We start from the raw sequence: 27,592 nt of genomic DNA on the forward strand, positions 1-27,592 counted from the left end.
CTTCAACATTGTTGTGTGCTCCAACCACAGAGGAAATTTCTTAGTATACCTGCCCCCTTTCCCAGCCTTAGACCACTGGGTATATAAATATCAGAAGGACTCCACAACCGATTCCGACATGGAAAGCTAAGAACCAGGGAGCTTGCCAGAAATGATGAAATTATGATCTGAAGGCTGTTAAGAGCATTCTTTGGGTTAATAAGAATTATTTCCTATTTGCAGTTGGCTTCTTTTAATTTTTAAATTTAGGAATGTATTTTCTGAAAAGCTTATTGTTTTGGCATTAGTTTTCATTTTTAAAGAAATACTTTGAAACCTTTGAGACTGATGTTTTAACATATCAAGTATATCCGTTTCTCAGTTGTGTATATTTTATTTGTAACTGTTACCTATTCAGCCCTTAGAGGAATGGAGATCTGGGTTAAGGTGGAAGAGTTTGTCATATTTAGTAACATTTTTTTTTACTATAAATTATTCTATGTTAAAATTATGTGATTTGGTTTATTAGTGGAAAGAAATAGAATCAGGTCCCTGGTCCTGTTAGTGACTGATATTGTGATTAACTTGGTTGATAGAATTTTCAAGAGTCATATGAGTTTTGGGGTCTGATTGGCTTTGAATCTTGGCTCTTACATTTACTAGCAGTACAACCTTTACAATTTGCCTGTTTAAGTATTTTTGTCCACTGTTCCGTCTAAATTTTAAAGATCTACATTAGTCTTATTTGCCATTTTAATGCAAATATATCAGAATTCTTTCTCATCTAAAAAAAATTTTTAGCCATTAGGATTTATCTTTTTCATTGGTGCTGTATAACGTTTGATTGAATATCCTTCAAGTAGTAAAACCATTTCTTTTCTTAGTCAGGTTGTTCGGTATGGGGAAATTCCAGCAGAATTCAGGGCAGCAGCAGCTGACCACCGGCAAGAGCTGATTGAATGTGTTGCCAATTCAGATGAGCAACTTGGTGAGATGTTCCTAGAAGAAAAAATCCCCTCAGTTTCTGATTTAAAGGCAAGTGCTCTCAAAATAAATCTCACATAAATAAGAAAAAGAGGTCAGTTTTTTTGTTATTGTTTGTTTTTGTGAGAGAGATGTGATGCTTTTATGCATGTGTTTTATTAATGAAATCTGAGTAAATTAACATTGTTGGGTTTTTTGGAGGGGGGTTTTTGTTTTTTTGTTTTTGTTTTTTGACACAGAGAGACTGAGAGACACAGAACTAGCACAAGCAGGGGGAGCTGCAGCAGGAGAGAGAAGCAGACTCCCTGCTGAGCAGGGAGCCCAACTCAGGGCTTGATTCCAGGACCCTGGGAACGTGACCTGAGCTGAAGGCAGATGCTTACCTGACTGAGCCACTCAGGCGCCCTGGTTGTTGTTGTCTTCAAAAAATACTTGTAATGGCATAATACTTTTTAAGTAATGAGTTCTGTAACATCTTAAAATGGGGAAGGGAGGGATGCCTGGGTGACTTAGTGGTTGAGCACCCGCCTTCAGCCCAGGGCGTGATCCTGGAGTCCTGAGATCGAGTCCCACGTCGGGCTCCCTGCATGGTGCCTGCTTCTCCCTCTGCCTGTGTCTCTGCCTCTCTTTCTCTGTGTGTCTCTCATGAATAAATAAATAAAATCTTTAAAAAATAAAATGGGAAAGGAGTCATAGTTTTTTTATAAAAGCATATTTGAGCATCCAACCTCGGGCATAACTTCTTAAGAAGAAAGAAGATCAATATAGAACTGTTACAGCAAAAAGATTAAGTGACAGAGCTCCTAAATGTTCACAGACTAAATGTTGATATTTGTATTGTTGTACTATTTAAAAGGTTGTATAGATTTCTTCACCTGACCATTTAGCTCCTTAAAAATATAAAGATGATCTCTGCCAAAGACTGGTATTTATTTTTCAAATAGCTAATTTTTCCATAGGAAATACGCAGATGGCCAGTAAGCACATGAAAAGATGTTCAACATTGCTAATCATTAGGGAAGGCAAATCAGAGTCATGAGATTTCACTTTATCCACTAGGATAGTTATTATTTAAACAAAAATAGGGGATCCCTGGATGGCGCAGCGGTTTGGCGCCTGCCTTTGGCCCAGGGCGCGATCCTGGAGACCCGGGATCGAATCCCAAGTCGGGCTCCCGGTGCATGGAGCCTGCTTCTCCCTCTGCCTGTGTCTCTGCCTCGCTCTCTCTCTCTCTCTGTAACTATCATAAATAAATAAAAAAAAAATAAAAAATAAACAAATAAACAAAAATAACACTAATTTTTTTCTGTTAGTGATAGTAAAATAACAAGTGTTGGCAAAGATGTAGAGAGTGTGGAACTCGTGCATTGCTAACGGGAATGTAAAATGCTGCAGTCACTGTGGAAGAAGTATGTCTGTTCCTCAAGAAATTAAGCGTAGAGCTACCATATGGATCCAGCAATTCCATTAGTAGGTAATAGCCAAAAGAATTGAAAGCAGGTACTCAAATAGGTATTTGTATACCTGTGTTGATAGCACTGTTGACAGTAGCAAAAACCTGGAAACAACTCAAATGCCCACTGTGGATAAATGGATAAATGAAAATAGTGTGTACATATAGTTGAGATTTAGCCTTAGGAATGATTGATGCGTACTGTCACAGGGGTGAACCGTGGAGACATGCTTAAACGACATGAACCACACACAAAAGGACAAATATTGTACGATTCCACTTATATGAGGTACCGAGAGCAGTTATCATTCCTAGAGACAGAAATAGTGGTTACCAGCGGTGTGGCCAGAGGGGTGGGTTACAGAATAGAGTACAGAGTTTCGATTTGAGATGATGAAAAAGTTCTGGAGGTGGATAGGGGTGACGGTAGCAGAGCAGTGTAAATGTACTTAATGCCATCGAACTGTATACTTAAAAATGGTTAAAATGGTAAATTTTATGTTTGCTTTACCATAAAAAAAACTAATACTCATTTTGCCAAACTACTCTGATTTATCTTATCGGAGATCAGATAATTTCTGTGCACTCATGGGGTTTGTAGTAGATCAAATATACTTTTTCTTCAGGAAAGAAGCTAACTGAAGCTGAGGATGCTTACTGTGCATCTCATGACTTGAGTCCTTTAGCTTTCATAAACCATGTAGGAAGATACAGGTCAAGCATTGTGTCCTGGGAACCCCAACACAGGGTCGGGGCAGTGTGTCAGTGGTCCCCTACACCACTCCCAGGTTCAGTGATTCATGAGGATCGCTCCGAGTTCTCAACACATCATCATACTGATGGCTGATTTATTACAACGAGAGGATACAAAGCAGAATCAGCAAAGGGAAGAGGCACCTGAGGTGAAGTCCAGAAGAAACCATGTGTAAGAGCCCTCTCCCAGTGGAGTCATGCCGTGCCTCATTCCTCCAGCAGAGAGTTGTGACTATACCTATTGGTCATCTAAATTTATTTTATTTTATTTTATTTTATTTATTTATGATAGGCACACAGTGAGAGAGAGAGAGAGAGGCAGAGACACAGGCAGAGGGAGAAGCAGGCTCCATGCACCGGGAGCCCGACGTGGGATTCGATCCCGGGTCTCCAGGATCGCGCCCTGGGCCAAAGGCAGGCGCTAAACCGCTGCGCCACCCAGGGATCCCCCTATTGGTCATCTAGTAGACACTCAGTGCCCTAGGATTTATTAGGGGCCAGTCACAGACCTCCTCTACCTAGCATGTACCCAAATAACAGACTCCCAGGAGGAAAGCAGGTGTTTAGCATACGCCCCATTGTTTGTGCAGACATTGTACACACAGTGAGCCATTCTCAGTTCTGGGAATGCTGGGAACCCTCCTGAAATCCAGGTTCCCAGACACCAGCCTGGGGGCCAGCCTTGTAAACAGGCCTTTCCAAGCACAGCTGTTTCCGTGCTGCTACATTTACTGTTTTCTGCGGATGATGCATGGGTGTACTTTCTGTATTGTTGGACATATTAGGGACAATGGAAAGGCAACAACTTTCAAGGGTGAAAATGATTCTTGTGAAAACAAGGGAAAGTTTTGGAAAAGTAAAGCTTTTGTTAGACTGGTATTAGGACAGTTATAATTTTTTTTTCTGTTTATCTCCGAACTTCATGTTTCTCTATTTAACGTACGTAAAGTAAACTGGTAAGATTCTTTTATGTCCATACTTGGCATATAAGGGAGGGGTGGAAAGTCAGGGTTGTGGTCCTGTGGCTTAGGGTAGCTGAATGTGACCTAGCCATTCCTGGATCCTAGTGACAGCAAAAACAAGCTTTTAAGATAATTTCAGGGCAGCCCGGGTGGCTCAGTGGTTTAGCACTGCCTTCAGCCCAGGGCGTGATCCTGGAGACCCGGGATCGAGTCCTACGTCGGGCTCCCTGCGTGGAGCCTGCTTCTCCCTCTGCCTGTGTCTCTGACATACTCTCTCTCTGTGTCTTTCATGAATAAATAAATAAAATCTTATAAAAAAAGAAAAGATAATTTCAAACAGAATTGCTTTCTTGCCATGCATATTTTCCCCTTTTCTATACTCCCTTTATTGTGTGCAGCTGTTATCCTATTTTTCCATTGTGGTGATGTTTAGAAATTGTGGTTGTGTTTTTGCTTTAAGCTTTTTTTAGATGACTAGTTTTCTATTTTTTTTTCATGAGGACTGAGAAATAATTGTATACTGGTTTCATACTGCTGCTACTTCTGTGGCAGGTTGTGGCCACACCACTGCTGTTGACCTCTTCCAGCTGCTAAGACCTAAAGTTCTACTGCTCACTCTCTGAGACCTGCTTAGCCAGGAGGGCCACCTGTGGAACACACCTGGGACACATTAATAGTTTCTGCACTAGGGTTGGGGTAGGACCTGGAGGTTGTTATTTTAGAGCCTGTTACTCTCATCGCTCTTAATTTATGAGTGATTTGTACTACTTGGTTTCCTGTATATGTGTTACTTAATTTTTTTTTAAGATTTTATTTATTTATTCATGATGGACATAGAGGAGGGTGGGGGCAGAGACACAGGCAGAGGGAGAAGAAGCAGGCTCCATGCCGAGAGCCTGACACGGGACTTGATCCCAGGACTTGATCCCAGGACTCCAGGATCACGCCCTGGGCCGAAGGCGGCACTAAACCACTGAGCCACCCAGGGATCCCCTTTATGTGTTACTTAAAACAAATCTGTTAATTAAAATTTTCTAATAGATATTTCCATAGGGTTTGAACATTTAAAAGTCTACGAAGGTACACAGTAAAAAAAAAAAAAATCTCCCATGTGTTTCCTATTTGCCTAATTCTCTGCCTCTTCCCTAAAACAAGTTACCAGTTAATAGTTTTTGGTGTATCTTTCTAGAGAATGTATGTGTGTGTGTATTACTTTTCCTTAACGTTTTACGTAATTGTTAGCTTACCGTTTATGCGTTCTATGTATGTGTGCCTATTTTCTATATGTGTATATATTTTTTGTCATATTGAAAATTAATGACATTCCAAGAGTGTTGGAAGCTGTTACACAGTAAATAGCTTCCTAGTCCTGATAAAGAAACTTTTTCTTGTATTTTGACCTTAAGTTATAGAGCATCTAACTCTGGTCCCCACTATAACCCCTACTCCAAAGACTATCAGTTTATTTTATTCACGTGTTGGCTTGTAATTGGTCTGAAATACAAATTTTTTTTTACGGTTAACTAATGATTAATTTTTTTTTCTTTTGTAGTGTGCAATCCGAAGAGTTACTCTAAACAGGTCATTTACTCCTGTCTTTTTGGGAAGTGCATTGAAGAACAAAGGAGTTCAGCCTCTTTTAGATGCTGTTTTAGAATACCTCCCAAATCCATCTGAAGTCCAAAATTATGCTATTCTCCATCAGGAGGAGTAAGTCTTGGAAATTGAATCTTTGTGCTTGAGTGTTAAAATATTTCTATATAAATTATGAAAGAATTTAAGAACAGTTCTTTTGATTAAGTTGTGCTTGTGGAGGGCCTCCCCCCCCCCCCAATCCAGTTTATAAAAATCAATCTCCAGTTTCTATTTAGGTAACACTTTGACATATAGAAAAGTACTTATTATACCACTTGCTGTATCATATTCTGTGAGTTAGAAGTATGATTTATTATCTGCCAAGGTTTACATCATTAGTAAGTTTTTTCATTTGGGACCAGCTGTTTTCAGCCACACCAAAAACCCCCAAAACCGTAAAGTTTAAAAAACAGTTTTTTTAAAAGCTCTCCTTGATTTTTCTTTCTGTACCATTTTTTGTGTTTTAGTCTGCTCTGGTGTTGTCATAAAGTAGTACCTAAGCTCTGAGAAGTTATTCTTACTAATGTCTTACTAATTTCCGTGAAATTTCGCTTATGTGAGGTCAGAAATGTTTAGCACTTAACATATATGCTTTTTCTCGGAAATACTCTGATGAAACAAATTGATATAAAAGAGATATCGAATAATGTATCTCACAGATTTGCATTTCTTTTAAGTGACTCAAAAGAGCAAAACAGAATCTTAATGAACTCCGAAAGAAACAGTTCCCACCCATTTGTAGGCCTGGCTTTTAAATTGGAGGTAAGTTGCTTTGTAATGTATTTAATTGCTATGTGTAGAAATTTTCTTTTAAGGTGTCTTCCTAATACAAAATGACTTTGTTACAAATTCCTCTGCTGAAAGTTGCTCCACCTTCCCATCTTTCCATACCGCCTCTTTAGAGGGAAGTTATTATACACAGTCCACAGGTAAGCTGTGGGGAGTTACGTTCCATCTCCTTGACGGAGTAGTATCCACAGTTAATTTATTTGGGATTCATCTAAATGGGAGAGTTCTCTTCTCCCCCTCATTTGTCTTTTTATTTAGTCATTTCTTTATTATCAGTATGGCGTCACAGATAAATATTTTGAGGTATAATAAGTAGAATGTTATTTATTTTATTGTGCAGCTTGGCCGGGTTTGGCTCTTGGAGCTCTTTTAGTTGCCTCCTGTACCCTTTAGACATTCTCCCATGTTTTGACTATTTCCTCACTTTGTGATAGTACAGGATCCTCCAGGCTTATCCTCCCAGTCTGTGCCCTAGAATCAACCATTTCTGTAGATGCCTTGGTTCTGTTCCTTTTTAATCCAGAATGGTATTAGAATCCAAGATTCGAGTACCTGGGAATACTTTTTGTTAGGTTGTTGTTGGCTTCTATTCATCATGTTTTAAGGGAGAAAGATGATTAAGTTAGAAGTGTTAAAAGTGCTTATTTCTGGGATGGGATTATATTTTGAGAGCTTTTAGTTTTATTCTGAAATTTTTATAATATACTTCTTACGTCTAAAAGGAGAAAATAATTTTATGTTAAAAAGTACAGGTAACATTGTGGTGACAATTTATATATGTAAAGCTTTTAAAAATACTCGTTTAGGAATATCTTCTTAGGATTCCTATAATGGTGATTACTGAATTAAAAGAATGAAATGATTTAATGTTTAATGGTTTATTGCCAGATTTCTTTCATACTCTCAGAGTTAATGTATTAAATTATTTCAGTGAATTTTTATAAGCATTGAATTATTATTTAAAAATTTTTACCAGTTTTATAAGGGAAAATAATTTATCTTGCTTTAATTTCTTTTTTAAAAAATTTCATATCTTTAAATTCCTAATGGTAAGAATATTTTTCCAAATATTGATTATGCAGTTCCTCTTTTGTAATTCTCTCATTTGTTATTAAAATTAGTGTCAAAATGTTTACTTATTTGAATGATCTTTCTCTAATAAAGCTTATTTTTTTAAAACAATCAGCAGTTTAAAATTTATAGTCAAATATATCAGTCATTTTTAGTTCTCTCATGTTTAACCTTAGAAATCCTCTCCTTTGTATGTATTTCATAAATGTTTTCTCCTACTTTTTTAATGATGGGATTTTTTTTTCATTGTTAATCCAGCTGGAATTTATATTGCTTTATGCCGTGAGATGCACTCTAAATGTATCTCCTCTGCCTCCAAATAGAGGACCAGTTGTCCAACTACTGGTTTTTGAACACTGCTCTATTTTTCCATTGTCATACTTTTTGTCATTATCATCTTTTGACAATATATTCTATGTTTTAGATATTTTTACTTTGTGGGTTATTCAGTTTAATTTGTGCTACTTCTGTGCTTTTTAAGTTTGGAGTATTTAATATGTTTTTATATCAGTCATGGTTAGCTTCTTATTGTCATAATACTTCAGAAATTTCTATTTTTATCCATTTTTCTAAATGAAGTATAAAATCATTAATCATTATGTTTAAAAATTCCTCTTGGAAAAAAAAAAATTCCTCTTGGGATTTTTATTGCTATTGCTATTACACCTATAAATTAATATAGGAAGAATTGGCAACTTTTAAAACATAGTTGATTGGTGTTAGTTTTTTTTTTTAATCTTTTTTTTCCAAGATTTTATTTATGTATTCATGGGAGACACACAGAGAGAGAGGCAGAGACACAAGCAGGCTCCATGCAGGGAGCCCAACGCGGGACTCGATCCCGGGTCTCCAAGATCACACCCCGGGCCGAAGGCAGAACTAAACTGCTGAGCCACCGGGGCTGCCCTGATTAGTGTTAGTATTAAGGAGGAAATGATCCTTGATTATTTTATATTTAGTTACTTTTTTTTTCTTTTCTTTCTTTCTTTTTTTTTTTTTTTTACTTTATTCATGAGAGAGAGAGGAAGAGATATAGGCAAAGGAAGAGAGCCTGATGTGGGATTCGATCCCAGGACTCCAGGATCACACCCTGGGCCAAAGGCAGGTGCTAAATCGCTGAGCCACCCAGGGATCCCCTATATTTAGTTACTTTAAAGAATGCTTATTTATATAGCCTTCCGGGTGCTTATCAAAGGTTTTTTTTTTTTTTTTAAGATAGATAGTACACTCTTAATATTTCTAATTATATTTTTGTTGTCTTTCCAATAACTTACTTGAGTTTTATATCTTAACTGTATTAAACCGAACTTATAAAATAATATTAGAAGCCAAAGGATATTTGCTTATTCCATACACATCTAAAATTATTTTCTATTTCAGAGGAATCAAGAAGTACCCAAAAAAACAACAACCGCTTAACTCATGTTAATGAATTACTAACTCCGAGCTAGTGTTTCAGTGTATTAGACAATAAATCAAAACGTGTATAAAGTATACTACTGAAATTGAAAAGAATAATTGGCAGTTGCTGTGAAGTTTTTCTCTTAATTTTGATTCTTATGTTTCTTTTATTTTCTTCTTTCTGCCTTACCCAATCTTGACTTTTAGGCTGGGCGATTTGGACAGTTAACTTATGTCCGTAATTATCAAGGAGAGCTGAAAAAGGGTGACACCATCTATAACACGAGGACAGGAAAGAAAGTGCGGGTGCAGCGGCTGGTTCGCATGCATGCTGACATGATGGAGGCAAGTATAGGTCCTTCCTGGGAAATCAGAAATTTCTCTAATGCAAGTGAAGTAGATCTGCTTTCTTTGTTTCCTGAGCTCCATAAGAAACTCGCTTCTATCTGAATGAGTTTTCCTAATGTCTTCCTTTTTGCTTAGATGTGCTGTAATTCTGACGCAGCACTTTGGTGTGGGCTAAATTAGCAGATGTTAAGGATACATTTTACCACTATTTGTGATTAGCTATATTTCCTCAGTGCAAAGGTTAGGGAAAAGGGACAGTTCCCTACAACTTAGAACCCAAGATTCAGCATCTTTCTCAAGAGTTATTACAAAGTTCTAAAAAAAAAAAAAAGAGTTATTACAAAGAGTATAAGAGTGGAAGGGTGGTTCTCCAAGGTAATGGAGAGTAATCAATTCACACAGTGTTCCACATTGTCCAGTGAATTTACTTTCAGAAGTATGGCCCCACGTTAAAGCCCCATTAGCCTTAGAGCTCTTTATTCCTATTATAGAACCAACGCCTCCTCAGAAGGACCGTGTTGGTGCTAGAATCCATCTGAAGATTTAAAACCTCTCAAATCTCATCAAGGAAATAAACTTTGGCATATGGCTTGAAGTTTTGAATTAGCTCTGAATCTGTCCTAGCCTTCTCTGTGATCCTTTAGGGTTAGGCCTTGGTAGAAATGCCAAGTGTATGAGGTGGTCTCCTCCTCCTGCTCTTTCCCAAGTCAGCTCTGTATTCCTGGAGAGGTTGATTAGTCTGAGCAAAATCTTATGCCATTTAGAAATATGTGGTAGTCATACCTCTCTCCTGGAAGATGAATAAGCAGTCTTCCAGAATTGGATGGTATTGCTGTTTTGTGAGACAGGCAGCAGGGGGCATGGTCGAGGATTAGTGATTGTCACAGATGTTTTTATGCACAGAAGCTAATGTTTACATCTGCGGGACGGTTAGAGGCTCGGGCACGCTTGCTCATTCATAGCCACAGCTGTTATGAATGGACTGTCAGTATAAATGGACAAAAACTAGGAAGCTTAAGAGGCACCAGTGCTTTGTTCTTAAATTTCCTGTGTTTACATGACTGCTTGCATCTGTGAGAAATTAAGATTATTTTAAGTACAATGGGCTGAATTCTCCTGCCTTTGTTTTCAGAACTTCCCCTTGCAGTTTTTCCTTGTTCATCTTTGTCATACGTAACTCATTGTTTGACTGTGGCAGCACATGGAATACATCCTTTTTGATGTGTAGAAATAACTTTAGAAGTGAGAGACCCGTTCTGTCGGGACTACAGGTCCTCCACGTAAGGATGCCATAGCTGAGTTTCCATTAAAGTAAAGTCTTGTCAGTTGAGGTGTGGTTCAAATAAAGGCCCTATTCAAGATGTATCTTGCCCTCGTTGGGTTAGGGCATCACATTGGTTCTAGCGGATTCATTCTCCATGGAATTCCTGGTGAGACTCGGCCATGTTTTTGTACATACTAGGTGTTTGTTGCGTGATTGCTTTTCAGTTACCATGTCCCGATTTGTATTCCCTGCAAGTCTTCTTTTGTGTTGTTTGTTTATTTAGGATGTCGAGGAAGTGTATGCTGGAGACATCTGTGCATTGTTTGGCATTGACTGTGCTAGTGGAGACACATTCACAAACAGAAATAACAGTGGCCTTTCCATGGTATGTGTTTAATTTCAAAGCTGTTTATCACTTGAGTTTTAAAAGTCTATGTTTTTATATAGCACATTTAGTACTTAAGAAAAACGGTCACAGAAGTTTTATTTCCACAGGCATCAGTATAGATTTGTCATGGCTCCTTGGATGTCATTAGACAAGTGCTCTGTGTAAGCTAACCTACTTGGTTTTTCTTAATTCCACAGTACTCTACGGTTTAGCGTGGAGGGGAAAATCTCTACTAGCTATACCTGAACTGTGTGGTGCTGACTACCCTGAGATCTGCCTACCCGTGGCTGATGCCTCTAATTCCCGTCACCATAATCAGGCTAATCCCAGTGGCCTGCCACTTAGTGTAATTTAACAGCCAGAGTGGACCCTTGCCTCAGTCCCCCCCAAAACTGTACCATGTAGACTAGGGGATCACAGAATAGAACCTTACTCAAAGGGAAGGTGCAACTAGACCATCTGACTTAGGGTCCCTTTTCATTACTGAGGGATCCCAAAGGGAGAGTTCCTGCCTTTGCTCAAAGAGTTCCTGCCTTTGTTTTTTTTTGTTTGTTTGTTTTTGTTTTTTTTTTTCAATTTTTTTAATGATAGTCACACAGAGAGAGAGAGAGAGGGGCAGAGACACAGGCAGAGGGAGAAGCAGGCTCCATGCACCGGGAGCCCGACGTGGGACTCGATCCCGGGTCTCCAGGACCGGGTCTCCAGGATCGTGCCCTGGGCCAAAGGCAGGCGCCAAACCGCTGGCGCCACCCAGGGATCCCGAGTTCCTGCCTTTGAATTCCCTTCATCCACTTCCCTTTTTTGCCGTGGTAGGAGAGCAGGTGCTCTGTGTGATCATCTGTTCATGAGGGTGGTCCCTCTCCTGAATTCAGTGAAGAGAGAATATGAGTACCTAGGGGGATGGGTAATTTGTAAATTCCTTTGTGAAGGAATTTAGAGTAGGTCATTTATGTTAAAAACTGGTCCACCCCTAACAGATGAGCACTATAATGGTTCTGTGTTACGTGATGAATTCATAATTTTGTCATTTAACTTTTTAGGTATAAAATATTCTCTAGTGTCTGTGGTTCTACATGGTGATTTAAGATACAAAAAAATCTATACCGTTTTCTGTGGGATCTAGAGAAGGCTCGTGGTTTGTAAACAAGTATCGTATATAAGGTCTTCTCTGAATACTTATAATTAATAATGTGAGGGACTGGAGGTTGTGGGAAGTGCTTAGGCTTTGAAACAAATATACCTTCATAGAGCCCCACCTATGCCAAGTTATTTTGTCTTCTTTCCAAGCCTTTAATGGTTTATTGGTAAAATGGGGATGGTATCTGCTGGTTAGAGTTGTGATTGATTGAATGAGGTATCATGTGTATAAAGAATCTAGTGCCCTTTCTCTGTTTAATCAGTGATCATGGTATATTTTGATTAAATAAAGTAGCTTATCAAAAGACAGCAACAGCACATGTGGCCACTAGCCAATAGGAATTCCACATCTTCGCATTTGGGTTCAGTAGGATTATGTTTAAAGTGAATGTGTCAATAAACTTAAGGGCCTTAAACAGTTAATAAACTATTTTTGTTATTTTGGGAGGGAAGAGATCATGTAAGTGTATGCACTTATTAATGTGTCATATTAATACATTTAATACAAAGCAGAGCATGGTATATATTGGCTAGCCTAAAAATGTTGACGAATATTTGTCCTTTGTTCTTTTGTAAGTAGTATATTAAATTAATCCATCTCTGACCCAAACAGTACTGTAATAGAATTCTTCTCTGTTCTTTTAAAAAATATTTTAGGAGTCAATTCATGTTCCTGACCCTGTCATTTCAATAGCAATGAAGCCTTCTAACAAGGTAGGAGTTTGGTTTCATTCTCAGTAGAGCACAATAAAAACTTGAGCTCTTTTCCATCTTTCTCCACAATACACATAATTACCTTGTGATAACCAGTAATCTTATGGTTTCTTGGTATTGAGATCAGCTTCTAAAACCTGTCTGTTGGTAGTAATTAGTTCTCACTATACTGAAAATTTTGATGGTTTTAAAATAGGCACAAGACTGTGCTAACTCTTTACAGTATCATTGGCTCCAAAGAGGTAAGAATATTTTCCTATATTCAGATCATAAAGGAATGGAAAAGAGGAAAAAGGAAAGTTTGTCCTAAGTTGTAGTAAAACCTTACTGAAGTATATTAAATAGCTACATAGATTAATTGCCTCATGAATGATAATACATCTCTGGATATGTGGTAGTTAGGAATTGTATGGTTATAACATGGAAAACCTGCAAACGGGACTTTTCCTCTTTTTAAATATTTTACTTAGAGCGAGAAAAAGGGGAAGGGGCCAAGGCAGAAGCAGACTCTCTGCTGAGCAGGGAGCTTGATGTGAGGCTGAATCCCAGGACCTTGGGATCATAACCCGAGCCGAAGGTAGATGCTTAACCAACTGAGCCACCCAGGTGCCCCATCCCTTTTTTTTTTTAAAGTAGGCCCCACACCCAAGTGGAGCCTAGTGGGCTTGAACTCAGGACCCTGAGATCAAGACCTGAGCTTAGATCAAGAATTGGTCACTTAACCAACCGAGCCACCCAGGCACCCCTTTCTCAGTTTCAAATATAATGGTATTATGGTTGGATTTGATGTCATTTAGCTTTTTATGAAACCAGAATTGCTTGAATAGGGTCTCACTGGCATTACTGCCACTGGAATTCGTCCTGCTGTTGGAATAATTTACGTTGCTGCGGTAATCGTTTGAGTTCTTAAGTTGCTTTGACATTCATAACAGTCATGTTAATATGGTAAATTGCAATGAATTCATTCATGCATTGAGTGAACATGTTATGACCTCTTATTTGGGAACTGTTTACTGAACATACTCTGATGTATTGTCTTGTGAATGAATACAGTAACAGGTGCTTCTTCCTCTGTTTTGAGGAAATGAGCTTTTCCGTACTCTTCTCAGTGTTGAAAAAAGAATGTTGAGGGAGGAAGAAATTTGAAGAAAGGCAAACCTTGCATCTTACTACACAGCGAAATGCCACAGTTCCAGGTGTTTTGCTAACTTGCTTGCTTTTCTCTTTTCCCTGAATAATCAGGGGGTGATTTATGCTTCTTCATTCCCAATTCAGAGTATATGTAAGATATTTAACTGTTGATAGTCCACAAAAATGAAGGGAAATCAAAGGCATCAATATCTAAAAGGTTATTTGGTGTCTCAAGGTTGTCTGCTTGCTGGAGTAAATTAATTTAAATCAAATAATAAGGTCATGGGATACCTAGGTGTCTCAGCGGTTGGGCACCTGCTTTTGGCTCAGGTCGTGATCCCGGGATGTGGCATCGAGTCCCGCATCGGGCTCCTGTGGGCAGGGAGCCCGCTTCTCCCTCTGCCTGGGTCTCTGCCTCTTTCTCTCTCTTGTCTCTCGTTAAATCTTTAAAAATATATATAATGAAGTCACTCACTGCATCAAGCTGTGAGTCCTGGTAATGGGGGCAAGGATGATCTTCTAGTTGAGAGTACCTGGCTAGTGTCGGGAAAAGGCAGAAGACTTCAGAGAGACTAACCCAGGATTCGGTGCCAGCTTTGCCATGCATTGGCTCTGTGGCCTTGAACAAGTCACTCAGCCTTTCTACATCTAGTTTCCTCACCTGTGAAATGTGGGTAATTGTGTCTTGCAGCATTGTGGGTAGAATTTGAAGTACATATTCAAAACCTACAGCACAGTTCCATGCACACGTGATAGCTGTTAAGTACTGGTGATTCAGGGTATGTCTCCTGTTGCTGCCATAGCGTACCACAAGCTTGGTGGCTTAAGATAGCACAAATGTATTTATTTTATGGTGTTAGAAATCGGACATAGTTTTTTTTTTTTTTTTTTTTTTTTTTTTTTATGATAGTCACACAGAGAGAGAGGCAGAGACATAGGCAGAGGGAGAAGCAGGCTCCTTGCACCGGGAGCCCGACGTGGGACTCGATCCCGGGTCTCCAGGATTGCGCCCTGGGCCAAAGGCAGGCGCTAAACCGCTGCGCCACCCAGGGATCCCTTTGACATAGTTCTTAATTGACTAAAATCAAGATACTGACAGGGAGTATCTTTCTGGAGGCTCAAGGGGACCTTTTATCTTTTGCTTACTCAGATTATTGGCAAAATTCAGTTCCTGGTGGCTGTTAGGACTGGGGTCCCCATTTCTTTGGTGACTGTCACCTGGGGCCTGTTTTTTTGTTGTTGTTTTGTTTTTGTTTTTTTTTAGCTTCTAGAGGCTCCCTGTTTTCCCAGGCTCATGGCCCCATCCCATCTTCAGCCATGAAATCAGTCCCTTATGTGCTTCAAGTATCCTCTGCCTCTCCTTCCTCATTCGAGCTCTCCTTCTGTATTCCTCTTCCTTTTTAAAGGCTCGTGTGATTACATTGGGCCAGCCCAGTTCTTCATGGTAATCTTCCCATTTCAAAGTTAGAACTTTAATCATCTCTGCGCAGTCCCTGTCACCACATAAAGTAGCAGTCCCGAGTTTGGGGGGATTAGGGCACATCCTCAGGGGACCATACTTCTACCTACCAGGTATGGAATTCTATCTAAGGAGCATAAAGGTGCCTCCAGGCAGGTTGTTTTGAACAGAAGTCTCTGTGTCATTTGCCTTCCTTTTGGTCTTCTGTGGCCTGCTTGGAGCTACAATCAGGTCTTGGTAAACACGCTGCTTCCTTTGATTACGTGTACCATTTCTAGAATGTAGCAGAGTAACACAATTCTTCTCTCTCCTTCACGGGCAGTTTTCCACAGATGGACAGTTTCTGTACACCTAAGGATATAACAGGAAAGGGCAGAGTGGAGTCTCGGACTCTTGTTTTGTATCTTGTTACGGAAAGAAAATCCTGTCAGCCCTCTTGACTGTATGGTGTCCAAGCTCCCGTGTTGAGAGGGTCTGGCCTAGGAACTGGGTAGGGGTCACTGCTATTTCCTAACTGTTCATGTATTTGATGTCATTTAGTAAAGTTCTTTCAAGCATCCTATTGCCTATTATGCTTAGTAAAATGTGTAATGACTTTCTTTTTTTAAAGAATGATCTGGAAAAATTTTCAAAAGGTATTGGCAGGTTTACAAGAGAAGATCCTACATTTAAAGTCCACTTCGACAATGAGAGCAAAGAGACCATTGTATCTGGAATGGGAGAATTACACCTAGAAATCTATGCTCAGGTAATGAGTCACAAGGAAGTTAACTTAAATTCATTTTATATATGTCTGTGTTTTGTTACAAGTCAATGATTCTTAGTCTAATGACTGCAAACTAATAGTGATTCTTCAGACTTCATTCTGGTTTGCATCCAGTTACGTTACAAATGTTACTATCTCTTAACAAATTAATTATTTTTGATCCTGAATCCTTTTATTTGTAAAAACATTTGCAGACTCCTAGAATCACGACTCCAAATCAAGTTATTTGCAATAAGATCATCCATCCACTCCTAGGTCATCCATCCACCCCTAGGTCAGGCGAATCCTGGTCCCAGCCTTAGGGAGACAGTCTGCAGGGAGAGACCTGCTGAGGAAGTTGGCCTGGAAGTACCCACTCTTGAGGCCCTTTCTTGCCTATTTTCTTCTCAAGTCAGTACTTGAAGATTATTAGAATATAGATACAGGAAGAGTAGATAGGCTGTACTTTTGCTAGGAAAGGTCTTCTGTATCTATGAATGAAAACAAAAGCTATTTGACAAATGATAAAAAATTCTCGTGATCATATTTTTGAAGTTAAGATAGTAGAAAACTCTGACATACGCTATTCCAGAGAATATGTAATAATATGCAACAAAGGTGAAGTTTTGGTGATTGAATTAACTAGAGACAAGTGTCCGTTAAACAGTCTAAATTGGAATTGGTTATAAAATCTTTAAAAGTAGTTTGTATTGATGTTTCTAACCTTTCTAAGATACCTCAGTGATTTGAGATTTATCATTTTAATCATATTTAAATGAGTACTTCAGAGGCAGTTAAGAGTCTTGGGATTTTTCTTCTTTCAGTTTATTTTTTTAAGCACATGAAAAAATTAACTCCCCTCTGTTCTTTTTAGAGGATGGAAAGAGAATATGGCTGTCCTTGTGTCACAGGAAAGCCGAAAGTTGCCTTCAGAGAGACCATTACTGCCCCTGTCCCGTAAGTATGCAACACAATTAAACATGCTGTGAGGCTGTAATTGAAGCTTTTTATTATGGGATATACATACCACTATTAGCGTTGGGACACTTTTACATCATGATACTCTCTACTGTGTGGAATCTGTATGGTTCCATACTGTAACGAAGACATTTATACCAAGTTACACTTTGGGATTTGCATGGCACCATGTAGGTATCAGTGAAGACAGGCATACACATCATTAAAAGGAAGCTGACACTTCATTGATAGGGTCTTCATTTATTCCGGTTGAGCTTCCTTTGGCAGACGGGTATTATGTTTGACTTTAGTACCATATTGCGGATGCCAGAGAACTTGTATTTGCCACGGAATAATCTCCTGCAAGTAAAAAACTAAAGCTGTGGTAAAATTCAGAAAACATTTTAAGAAAACAATGTTGGGTTTAGATTTTGTTAGAGACAAAACAGTCCTTAAAAAGAACAGCAAAAAAGAAGCTAAATGGCTACAAGTATAATATACTTGAACCTAGTGTCCGTATTAATTTACATGGATTCTGGTTTAGAGTCAAAATTAATAAGACATACGCTCTGGCTATAAAACAAGTCTTAGTTTTCAAAGTCTCATCAAATAAAGGTAAATGATACTTTACCTGAGATGCAATGTCATGAAGTAGAACAGTGTAGTCTAACTCAATGAAGTCATCATTTCTTTGCTGTCATAAAAAATAAAAACCTAGTGTTTAAAACTTAGTATCTTTGGCAAAAATGATATGTTCATTTTAAAATTCAGCTTTTGTTACTAGATAATAATAGATAATAATTTAATAAGTAAAAATAAAAATTGAATGTTATACTTTAATTAGCCTGATCAGAAAAGCTGTGTTCTTGGGGCACCTGGGTGGCTAGCTGGTTAGGTGTCCATCTCTTGGTTTCAGCTCAGGTTACGATCTCAGGGTCATGAGATGGAGCCCTGCATTGGGTCGACACTGGGTGTGGAGCCTGCTTGAGATTCCTTCTCCCTCCCTCTCCCATCCTACCCAATGCCTGTGCCTATTCTCTATCTCTTAAGAAACAAAAGAAAAAGAGAGAAAAACTATGTTCTTATGAATAAGTTTTCTCTCAAACTACATTTTTAAATCATATTTCATCTGTTATTCTAAAAGTTGTATACCCCTTTTAGGTTCTGAGTTGTGGTAGCTACTTCAGAGCATTATGATCTAAAGTTTGTCATTTAAGATTCCTCAATGTTTCTATTATTCAGAAAAGCATCATTTTAAGGAATAAGCTACTGAAATGAGTGTTTACATTAAAGGAAACCAATTTTATAATAGAAATTCTCTCTTTAAAAACTGAAAATAGGAAAATGTAATGAATGTAGTTAATATGGTTTTGCAATTACAGCTTCGATCTGTGCTGCTTATTGGTTTGTGCATATAAAGTATTTATGCCATTAGCTACACAGAAATACGGCATCCACATCGTTTAAAACTGTATTCACCAGAGATTTCCTGTACTTACCCAAGGTTCTTTAAGGCTTATAATCAATGTATTGAAACAAGCCCTGGCGTCTGAGGGGCAGCTCCTGTGGCCCCTTTGGTTAATACTGATTATAAATGTGCAGTCAGCCTTTCAGCTGAAATTTTAATTAATGCTTTAAAGCTTTGATGAAGGGGGTTACAGGAGTTTTCTTTCATACAACTTCTAGCATTGTCTTGAACATATTTTGCTACAAAATCCTGCCCTGAAAACCATGATTATGATTGTATAACCTCTGTAACCCAGACATGATACTCAATTATTTGAGGCCTCAATAGCCCAGTAGGAATTTGTAACCAAAGTTGATATCTATAGAAATGCATTAAAAAACTCCTCAGTTGGGATGCCTTGGTGGCTCAGTTGGTTAAGCATCTGACTCTTGATCTTAGCTTAGGTCTTGATCTCAGGGTTGTGAGTTCAAGCCCTGTGTTAGCTCAATGCTGGGTACAAAGCCTACTTAAAATTTTTTTTAAAAAGGCTCTTAAAATGTTCTTGTGGTATTTATGTTAGGTATTGGCATTATATTCTAGCTATTGTGATTGGGTATCCTGCCCTCCAGGGCCCGTGGGTGTCTAATAAGTGGTGGCAAAAGCCTGCGGAGCACAGGTGCTCCAGCTGCCTTGCAGTTTGTTTCCAACAAGCTGAAACAGGTCATTTGGAACGTCCTTTTCTCTTATAGAACTAAAACTGTTTATTATGGTTTCTCTGCACTCTGTTTTTCTTTTCTTATTATTATTTTTTAATTGGAGTTTAATTTGCGAACATATAGCATAACACCCAGTGCTCATCCCGCCAAGTGCCCCCCTCAGTGCCTGTCACCCAGTCACCCCAACCCCCTGCCCTCCTCCCCTTCCGTCACCCCTTGTTCGTTTCCCAGAGTTAGGAGTCTCTCATGTTTTGTCACCCTCACTGATACTTTCACTCATCTTCTCTCCTTTCCCTTTATTCCCTTTCACTAATTTTTATATTCCCCAAATGAATGAGACCATATAATGTTTGTCCTTTTCCAACTGACTTATTTCACTCAGCATCATACCTTCCAGGTCCATCCACGTTGAAGCAAAAGATGGGTGTTTGTCGTTTCTAAAGGCTGGCACTCTGTTTTCCTTGATATCCATTTAGACATCAACACTTGCCCTTATTTTTTTCTCTTTAACCTCTTCATAAAGCTAAAATGTGAGGCTGACTTGATCTCTCTAAAGACTAGAAAGAGCCCGTTCTGAATGGTCCTATCAGACTTATCACCAGGACAGCAGTAGGTCTGAGGCTGCAGATTATGACTAAACTGGTTATAAAAGAACATGATAAACAAACAGCAAGCGTCGCAAGGATTAAAAGAGGCTAAGATTTTGTTGCGGCAGATCCTCGGGGCAGGAAAATGCCAGGCACGTCCCTGAGCAGCCGGGCTGCCACTTCGGGAGTGGGAAAGCCAAGGTGGTTCGCTTGCAGAGCTATAGGGACTTGAATCCGAAAGTTCGATCGCCAGAGCCCTCGTCTCTAGGACGCTGAGCGCAGGCACGGACCGCCCCGGCCAGCGCCTGTCCACTCCGAGGGGCCACGCGCTCCGCCCGGCACACCTCCTACTGCTGCTGGCTACAGAAGCCACTTACCACTTGCTTGACCGTGTGAATCTTCGCCATTTTGTACCACGTGTTCTCCGTCGAGTTCCGCCATATAACGTAACCGCAGGCGACCCAGGCCAGGTGTCGGACTGGCTCCATCTCCGGGGGCACGTGCCCGAGACCGTCTGGAGGGGGGGACGGCACTGGTAAGTGGAAGCCCTTTACATACAAGGGATCAAACCTCTGTGAGGTCTAAATTCCAAGTCCTGTTTGAGTTTCCTTCAAACGTGCACAGAATAGGACTCGGTTAAGCGACGCATCTGTAAATCTGCAAGGCCCTCCTGTGTTGAATTAGACTCATAATGAATATTTTTGCAAACGCTAAAGTTGAAAAATGTCTCCATGTCATATTTATGTACCTGGAATATTTTGTGCTTCAAGTGGTTCCTTCATGGACTTGAGTCTTTGGTAAAATGTGTTATCTTCTTTATCTGGGTTCTTTCCAATTTCTCCTTCAAATGTGAAGTTGACTTCTGGTGCGGTATCTTGTCCCGTCAGAGGGTAAAGGACTTCAGCTGTGCAGTTCAGGGTAACTTGCTGTTTGAAACATTTTGCAAAATATCTTTAGATGCAGATGGCCATGCATCACTAGTTGTCATTCTGGAGTTACAACATTTAGAATGTTGCCCCCGCCCCCATGGTATTCCACACTTGACAGAGATAGCTAATTAGGTTGGCTTAACAGTTTTCTAGAAGGCATCTAAAATATAGATAACTTCTTTTATGACTTATAGAGTATCATAACTTATAATCCATCTTAAAACTTTATTATTTTAGTATTAATGGGGTGTCCATTTGTAAGGCCAGATTTTAGTCTTGACTTCACATACTACCTTTAGACTGGTTACTTTTTAAGTCTATTACTCTCTTTACTCTCTGCTTCTGAATAACAGAAATATTCTCAAGCCCAGATACAGTAACCTGTCTAGATGTAAAATCAGAAAATAGTAGCATGGGTTCTGCCTTGAAAGATGGCTGTCCAGCAGCCCGGGTATCTTAATAAATGTCCTCATGTCAGCCTGTATCTCCTTAATTATGCTCAACAAAAGGGCAAACTTTTTATTTTTCTAATTTTAAGATATTTAGGTAAACAAATTGTAGGGTCTTTTTAAGTTTGTCTCACTAACAGTTTGGCAGGTATCTAATTTTTTAAAATTTCCCTGCCCCATTACAGAAAAATTCTTAGGAACATGGTGGTATCATTTGGTCATTTTATTGCTCATAAATATTTTATCTAAAGGCACTGGCTTTCTCTGAGTGAAGGAAAATTGGAAAGGCAGACATAAAGTGACAATGACTGGAAAGTAAATTACGTCATTTGTTCATATCAGACTGGCCTAATGTATGACATTTGTTAAGGGAATTTATTTGAACTGAAATGTGTCTTTTCTAAATAGCTCAACAGAATTACCTCATGTATCTCAGAATATATATATATATACACACACATATATTTCTAAGATTTATTTATTTATTTATGAGAGAGAGAGAGAGAGGCAGAGACACAGGAGGGAGAGGCAGGCTCCATGCAGGGAGCCCGACTGGGACTTGATCCCGGGTCTCCAGGATCGCGCCCTGGGTCGAAGGTGGGCGCTAAACCGCTGCGCCACCCAGGGATCCCTCAAAATATATTTTTAAAGGAGTATAATCGGACCCTTGTATGCTCATCATTTTTTCAAGGCAGGGATTCCATAGCTTTAAAAACAGAAAGCAAGTTGATCCTGTGATTGATCAGCAAAGGTGATCTAAAATATTCATAGTCAAACTTTACTTCATGATGGACATTTCACTTACTTTTTGGATAACTTCTTCCACAGAAAACTTAAGGCAATACTTATGTCCTTTTTCCGGAATATCCTATTGAGAAAATGCGGTGACTTATTACAAAAATAACTCGGTTCTTTGTGCTGTCAGGAAAATACGATTCTCGTGTGGTTGGGGCGGCGGCGCCCGGTGGGGTGAGGGAGGGACGAGGGAGGGACGAGGGAGGGAAGCCTGCGGCGGAGGCCGAGGCCCAGGCCGCCCGCACCCCCGGCCACCCCCGCCCGCACCCCCGGCTGCGGCACCGGACTGCTCCGATCGCACATTTTAGAGAAATGGAAGCAGCCTGGTGGGGCGGCCCGAGCGGCGGCGCGCTCCCCTCCGTGTGGTCCAGGGCCGGAGAGGCGCTTCCCCCAGCGCAGGCCGCTGTTGGCAGACGGGGCCGGGGAGCCCCGGGGAGCCCCGCGAGCACGCCCCGGCCCCCTGCCCCCTGCCCGGCCCGGCCCCGGCGTGGCCTCACCTGCACGCTGGCCTGTGCGATCGCCTGCACCTGGAACACCTTGTGGGGGGTCCCCTGCTGGTAGTTGATGCAGTTCTCGGCCACCGAGGCCGCCCGCGCCGCTGGGAACTGGGTCGGCGGGATCTCCATGCTCGGCGGCGGCGGACGGGGCCTGCGGAGCCTGCGGCGGAGGGAGGGAGCCGGGAGGGACGGACGGAGCCGGGAGGGACGGAGCCGGCCGGCCCGGGTGGGGATGGGGCGGGGCGGGGCGGGTCGGCCTCCTTCCGGCTCCCGGCTCCCCCGGGGGCCTGGCTCCCCGCTCCGCCCCGCCCCCTTCCCTCCCCTCCCCGCCCCCTTCCCTCCCCTCCCCGCCTCCCCCCCTCCTCCTTCCGGCTCCCGGCTCCCCCGGGGGCCTGGCTCCCCGCCCCGCCCCGCCCCGCCCCCTTCCCTCCCCGCCCTGCCCCGCCCCTGCCGCTCATCCCCCTCGGGAGCCCGGGCCTTTCCCGCGGGAGGCGGGGGGCGGGGCAGGGGCGAGGCCGTCACCCACCTTCACCGAGGGCGGGGAGCGGAGGGGGCCGCTCGGGGCTCCACTGCGGGCTGCGGGCGGCGGGCGGCGGGCGGGGCAGGGGGCGAAGTGCAGAGGAGCCGGGGCCGTGAGTCACCCCGTCACCCCTCGGCCTCCTGTGGGCCCGCCCCGCCGACCCGTGGGCTCCAGCCCTGCGCCCTCCCCCCGCCTCGTAGAGACGCGACGTTCTGCTCTCAAACCGGCTTCTAACCTGGATCACTTTGAAATCACAGTCCAAGAATCAGACCTGTGGGATCCCCGGGGGCTCCCGGCTCCCCCGCCCCCGCCCCGGGCCTGCCGCGCCCTGTGTCCCCGCCTGTGTCTCGGGAATAAGTCAGATCTTTAAAACAAAAAAAATCACGACTGAACCTAAGGCAGGACGGGGAAGCGACTTCCAACAGACCTTGGGAGCTGCGGACGCAGGCGCGGACCCTGCACTTCACTCCCGGTTTCTTGATCGCCTTCTCGTGTTGCCTTTGAATGGACCGTGATGGAGGCCTGGGACCTGCTGAGGACCCGGGGCAGGGCCGGACCTTCCCCTGAGCTTGTCATCCTGGATACAGAAATTCTTTACTTTTTTCTCAAAACGGATCTTTGAAGTTTCTTTGAAAGTTCTTTGGGTTGGCATATGTGTTGTGGTGCTTTAAAACTTTTTTTTTTTTTTAAGATCTTACTTATTTTTGCGTGAAAGAGGGAGGCAGAGACCCAGGCAGAGGGGGGACCCGACCTGGGACCCGACCCTGGGTCTCCAGATCACAGCCTGGGCTGAAGGTGGCGCTGAACCGCAGAGCCACCCGGGCTGCCCTGTTGTGGTGCTTTAAAGAATAAAAATGTATTTGTAATGTGTTCTTTTCCTCAAATACCCTTTTTCATTTACTAATAAAGTATTTGGAGTAAGTATATTATTTAAAAATGTAAGGAGTAAGACATTTCTGTCCTTTCTAGTTACATTAGCCAACCATCAAGCAAGTAGAGGATGAGGAGGTTAGTTTCTTCTCTTAAAGCTTTTTCTAAAAAAAAAAAAAAAAAAAGAAAGGTTTTTCTTTTTGAGACTGAGAGGGTGAGTCATTCATCAGCCAACTTCCTAGGTTGTCTGTGTGTGTGTGTGTGTGTGTGTGTGTGCATGTGTGTGCATTGTTTGAATCTTAGGTCTTTTTGATAGTGTCCAGGAAAGAGTAGCTGAGTACATTCCAGTGATGCTGACAGAGCTTTTTGCTGATAATGAAGATTTAAGTTTCACGAATAGCTAGTTAACACCTCCTGGTTATTTCCAGTTGGAGTGGTTGGAAATATACTGTGAGCCTCCTGGATGAAGTCACCACTTGAAGCTTTAGGAATACTATAGATCGAAGCTAGGTAGTATGTGGTGACATATTAGGCATTTACTAAAAGCACACATTTATATTCTTTTCAAAGTATAATATATTTAAAGATTTAATTTAATTTATTTATTGAGAGGGAGAGAGAGTGAGCGTGCAAGAACAGGAGGACCGAGAAGCTGCGAGCCAGTTGCAGGACTCCATCCCAGGATCCTGGGATCATGACCTCAGCTGAAGGTAGATGCTTAAACCGACTTAGCCACCCAGATGCCCCCAAAGTATAATTTCCACATTAAAACATTTAACTGTTTATCTAGATGTTAATAAACTGCACTAAGAGAATCTCATTCCTATACATGAGTCCTTAAAATCTTACGTACTAAAGCTTTATGAATGGTTAGTCCAAGGCTTTTATCTTCAAATTTGAATAATATACAGGTTACCTTTGTTTTTTAGTTTTTTTTTTTTTTTAAGATTTTATTTATGTATTCATGAGAGTTAGAGAGGGGCAGAGGGAGAAGCAGGCTCCCCACTGGGAGCCTGATGCTGGAGTCAATCCCAGGATCACGCCCTGAGCCAAAGGCAGATGCTCAACCACTGAGCCACCTAGGCATCCCTATGGGTTTCCTTTAAAGTAACAAAATTATTACAGGTCTCTGGGATCAGGTTAATTATTATAATTTTATGTAACTGCATGAGCATAAAACTAAGTAAAAAGGTCTGCAGCTTGCAACTTTACAACTGTAAAATCAAAATAAATTTACAAAAGACATAAAATCAACGCAGTTCTAATTAACACTAATACTTTTGTGAGAGATGATGTTTTCCCAAAACAAAATTGCCTTTCATGACATGCTAGTGGCCTGATGACTGGAGCATGGGTTCTTCTACCTCCAGCACACCTGTGAGCTGCCTACCGAGTGATGTCTCAGTTCTTCTATCCCTTGTCTGTTACTGTAAAGTTTGTCTTCGTATACCGTTCCTCTCACAGCTGTTTAAGTGAAATCCTCATTTGCAGGTTATATCAGTTTGTGTTCTGCCCTCTAGAAAAATGTTTGATTAAGAGACTTAGTTTGAGTGCATATCCCGGCTCTGCCACTTAATAGCTACATCATGTTTGGCAAGTTAGGTAGCTTCTCTGATCCCAGGTTTCTCATCTGTAAAATGGTGCTAGAAATAGTGCACACATCATAGGTTGTGGTGAAGAACAAATAATCCATAAAAACTGCTTAGCACAAGCCTGGCACCCGGTGTTCCATTATTTGGCATCCACTTGATGATGCTTCAAACGTTGCCCCTGAAACTTACTCGTTTGTGAACTGGCCCTTGAGAGCGCTGCTGTCCTGTAGACCTTTGTGCAGTGATGGAAATGTCCCAGTGCGCCGCTCTGGACCGTAGCTACTTCCCACATTTGACTGTGGACTACTTAAAATATGACTAGTAGTGCAACTGAGGAACTAAACTTAAATATCTTTTTTTTTTTTTTAAGATTTATTTATTCATGATAGAGAGAGAGGCAGAGACCCAGGCAGAGGGAGAAGCATTCTCCATGCAGGGAGCCCGACACGGGACTCGATCCCAGGACTTCCAGGATTGTGCCCCGAGCCAAAGGCAGGCGCTAAACCGCTGAGCCACCCAGGGATCCCTAAATTTAAATATCTTAAAAATTCTAGCTTAAATGTAAACATCCTTGGTTACCCCATAGATAGCACAGGTCAAGGGTATATTTGTATAGATGTTATGTTATCGTCAAATCGAAAACAAAATTTTAGATGTCTCCGAGAACTTGTGCATACCCAACAGTTTGTCAGTGGACCACGGTTGTGGAATCCCTTCCGTCATTCTGTGCTGCTTTGGCAGTTGTTTTCCCTTCTGCTTTTGTTCTCTTAGTTCTGATAGCTGTTGTTTTCCCTCCCAGAAAAATTAACCTTCCAGCATTTTGTTTTTCTCAGCCCATCCCAAATCTCTTGGCAACTGGGAGATTATTTAAAGGTGCATTCACACTTAGGCTTTTTATGAAACCCACGTATTCCAAGCTGGCATCTCCTACCAAAACTAATGTTCAGTAATTCCAAAGCACTCATAGATCTGTATGTAGGAGCACACTCATTAGTGTCCATTTGCCTGCAGTTATCGGAGATAATTTTGAAAGCAGCTGGCCTTTTTGGCCTCTTTCATCTTGAGGTCTTTACTTTTTTTTTTTTTTTTTTAAGATTTTATTTATTTATTTGACAGCACAAGCAGGGAGAGTAGCAAAGGGAGAAGGAGAAGCAGATTCCGCACTGGGCAGGGAGCCCCCTAAGGAGCAAGGGCTCCATCCCAGGACCGCGGGCTCATGACCCAAGCTGAAGGCAGATGCTCAACCGACTGAGCCACTCAGGGGCCCCTCATCTTATCTTGAGGAAGGTTTCAGTTTAAAGGGAGAGATGCTTTGCAGACAGTAAATACTCCTGCTATTTTTTTTTTCAGTGAACTAGTGTATGTTCACAAATGTTTAATATGTATATGAACATACTATTGTATTTCTGTTGCCACGAGTGGTTTGAAGTGAGCACTGATCTGTCCCTGTATGTCTCTGAATGACTGACTTGTTAGTCACTATTTTGCCATTACTCCTCTTAGGTGGTAATCCCCCCAGAACTCCCTTCCCTTGTATTGCGTCACTCCGTAAAGTCCATGTGGTCAGCTCAGATAGGAACCGTCTCAATAAATTAACTGCAGAGCTCCCATTTTCAAGGGACTGTCTTCAGTTGTAGGCATTTAAGAAGCGAACCCTGTGTCTGGGAAAGGGAGGGATTCCACAAGAATAGGATAGGCTCGTGGGAACGTAGGTTACTAGACCAAGAACCTCAGACCGACTTCTAACCTTTGTGCTTTTCTACCTGTGAAGTGAAGAATTGGCAGGATTAAAGAAAACCCTAGATTACTTTGGTGTTGAACCTCACCCTCGCTGCCAAGTAAAAACAGGAAAGAGAGAATTGCTTTTTAAATAAATTTCACAATGAGATTTTATGGCAAAGTACTCAAAAGAAAAAGTGAAAATGGTGAAATGTGGTTTTTCATTTAGATCAGTAGGAATTATTTCATTTTGGTAATTAACATAATGCTGTGTTGATTTTTCCCCCCCTCCTAAATCACT

At 41.2% G+C, this 27,592-nt stretch overlaps 2 protein-coding genes across 3 annotated transcripts in view; one reads left to right on the forward strand and one right to left on the reverse strand.

Moving 5' to 3' along the window:
* Nucleotides 1–27,592, forward strand: part of GFM1 (G elongation factor mitochondrial 1) — a 43,946-nt gene that overhangs the window by 6,720 nt on the left and 9,634 nt on the right. Inside the window, exons 6-13 of the mRNA XM_072727257.1 lie at nt 864–1,014; nt 5,684–5,841; nt 6,444–6,528; nt 9,235–9,372; nt 10,923–11,024; nt 12,822–12,878; nt 16,079–16,216; nt 17,088–17,170. Coding sequence (XP_072583358.1) covers nt 864–1,014; nt 5,684–5,841; nt 6,444–6,528; nt 9,235–9,372; nt 10,923–11,024; nt 12,822–12,878; nt 16,079–16,216; nt 17,088–17,170 — 912 coding nt within the window. The remainder of the gene's footprint in view (nt 1–863; nt 1,015–5,683; nt 5,842–6,443; nt 6,529–9,234; nt 9,373–10,922; nt 11,025–12,821; nt 12,879–16,078; nt 16,217–17,087; nt 17,171–27,592) is intronic.
* Nucleotides 17,206–23,226, reverse strand: LXN (latexin). 2 transcript variants are annotated; one of them, XM_072727264.1, is made up of 7 exons: nt 23,117–23,226; nt 22,591–22,750; nt 22,104–22,166; nt 20,669–20,846; nt 20,298–20,434; nt 17,802–17,864; nt 17,206–17,530 (listed from the first exon to the last, which is right to left on the reverse strand). In XM_072727264.1, exons 2-7 carry the CDS (start codon nt 22,717–22,719, stop codon nt 17,432–17,434), a joined length of 669 nt encoding a protein of 222 aa, XP_072583365.1. In that variant the 5' UTR covers nt 22,720–22,750; nt 23,117–23,226; the 3' UTR covers nt 17,206–17,431. The 2 variants fall into 2 exon arrangements, with proteins under 2 accessions (XP_072583365.1, XP_025861933.1); XM_026006148.2 differs by lacking the exon at nt 23,117–23,226 and having other exon boundaries at nt 22,591–22,834.

The sequence above is a fragment of the Vulpes vulpes genome, chromosome 11 (assembly GCF_048418805.1).
Source record: "Vulpes vulpes isolate BD-2025 chromosome 11, VulVul3, whole genome shotgun sequence".
NCBI classification, from domain to species: Eukaryota; Metazoa; Chordata; class Mammalia; order Carnivora; family Canidae; genus Vulpes; species Vulpes vulpes.

What these genes read in the sequence shown, in the direction of transcription:
- LXN (XM_072727264.1), bottom strand. Translation starts at nt 22,719, where the DNA reads ATGGAGATCCCGCCGACCCAGTTCCCAGCGGCGCGGGCGGCCTCGGTG. An exon ending in TCGCACAGGCCAGCGTGCAG is followed by an intron (nt 22,167 to 22,590) that starts GTGAGGCCACGC and finishes TTTTCTCAATAG; the next exon opens with GATATTCCGGAAAAAGGACA. An exon ending in TTCATGACATTGCATCTCAG is followed by an intron (nt 17,531 to 17,801) that starts GTAAAGTATCAT and finishes TTTTACTTGCAG; the next exon opens with GAGATTATTCCGTGGCAAAT.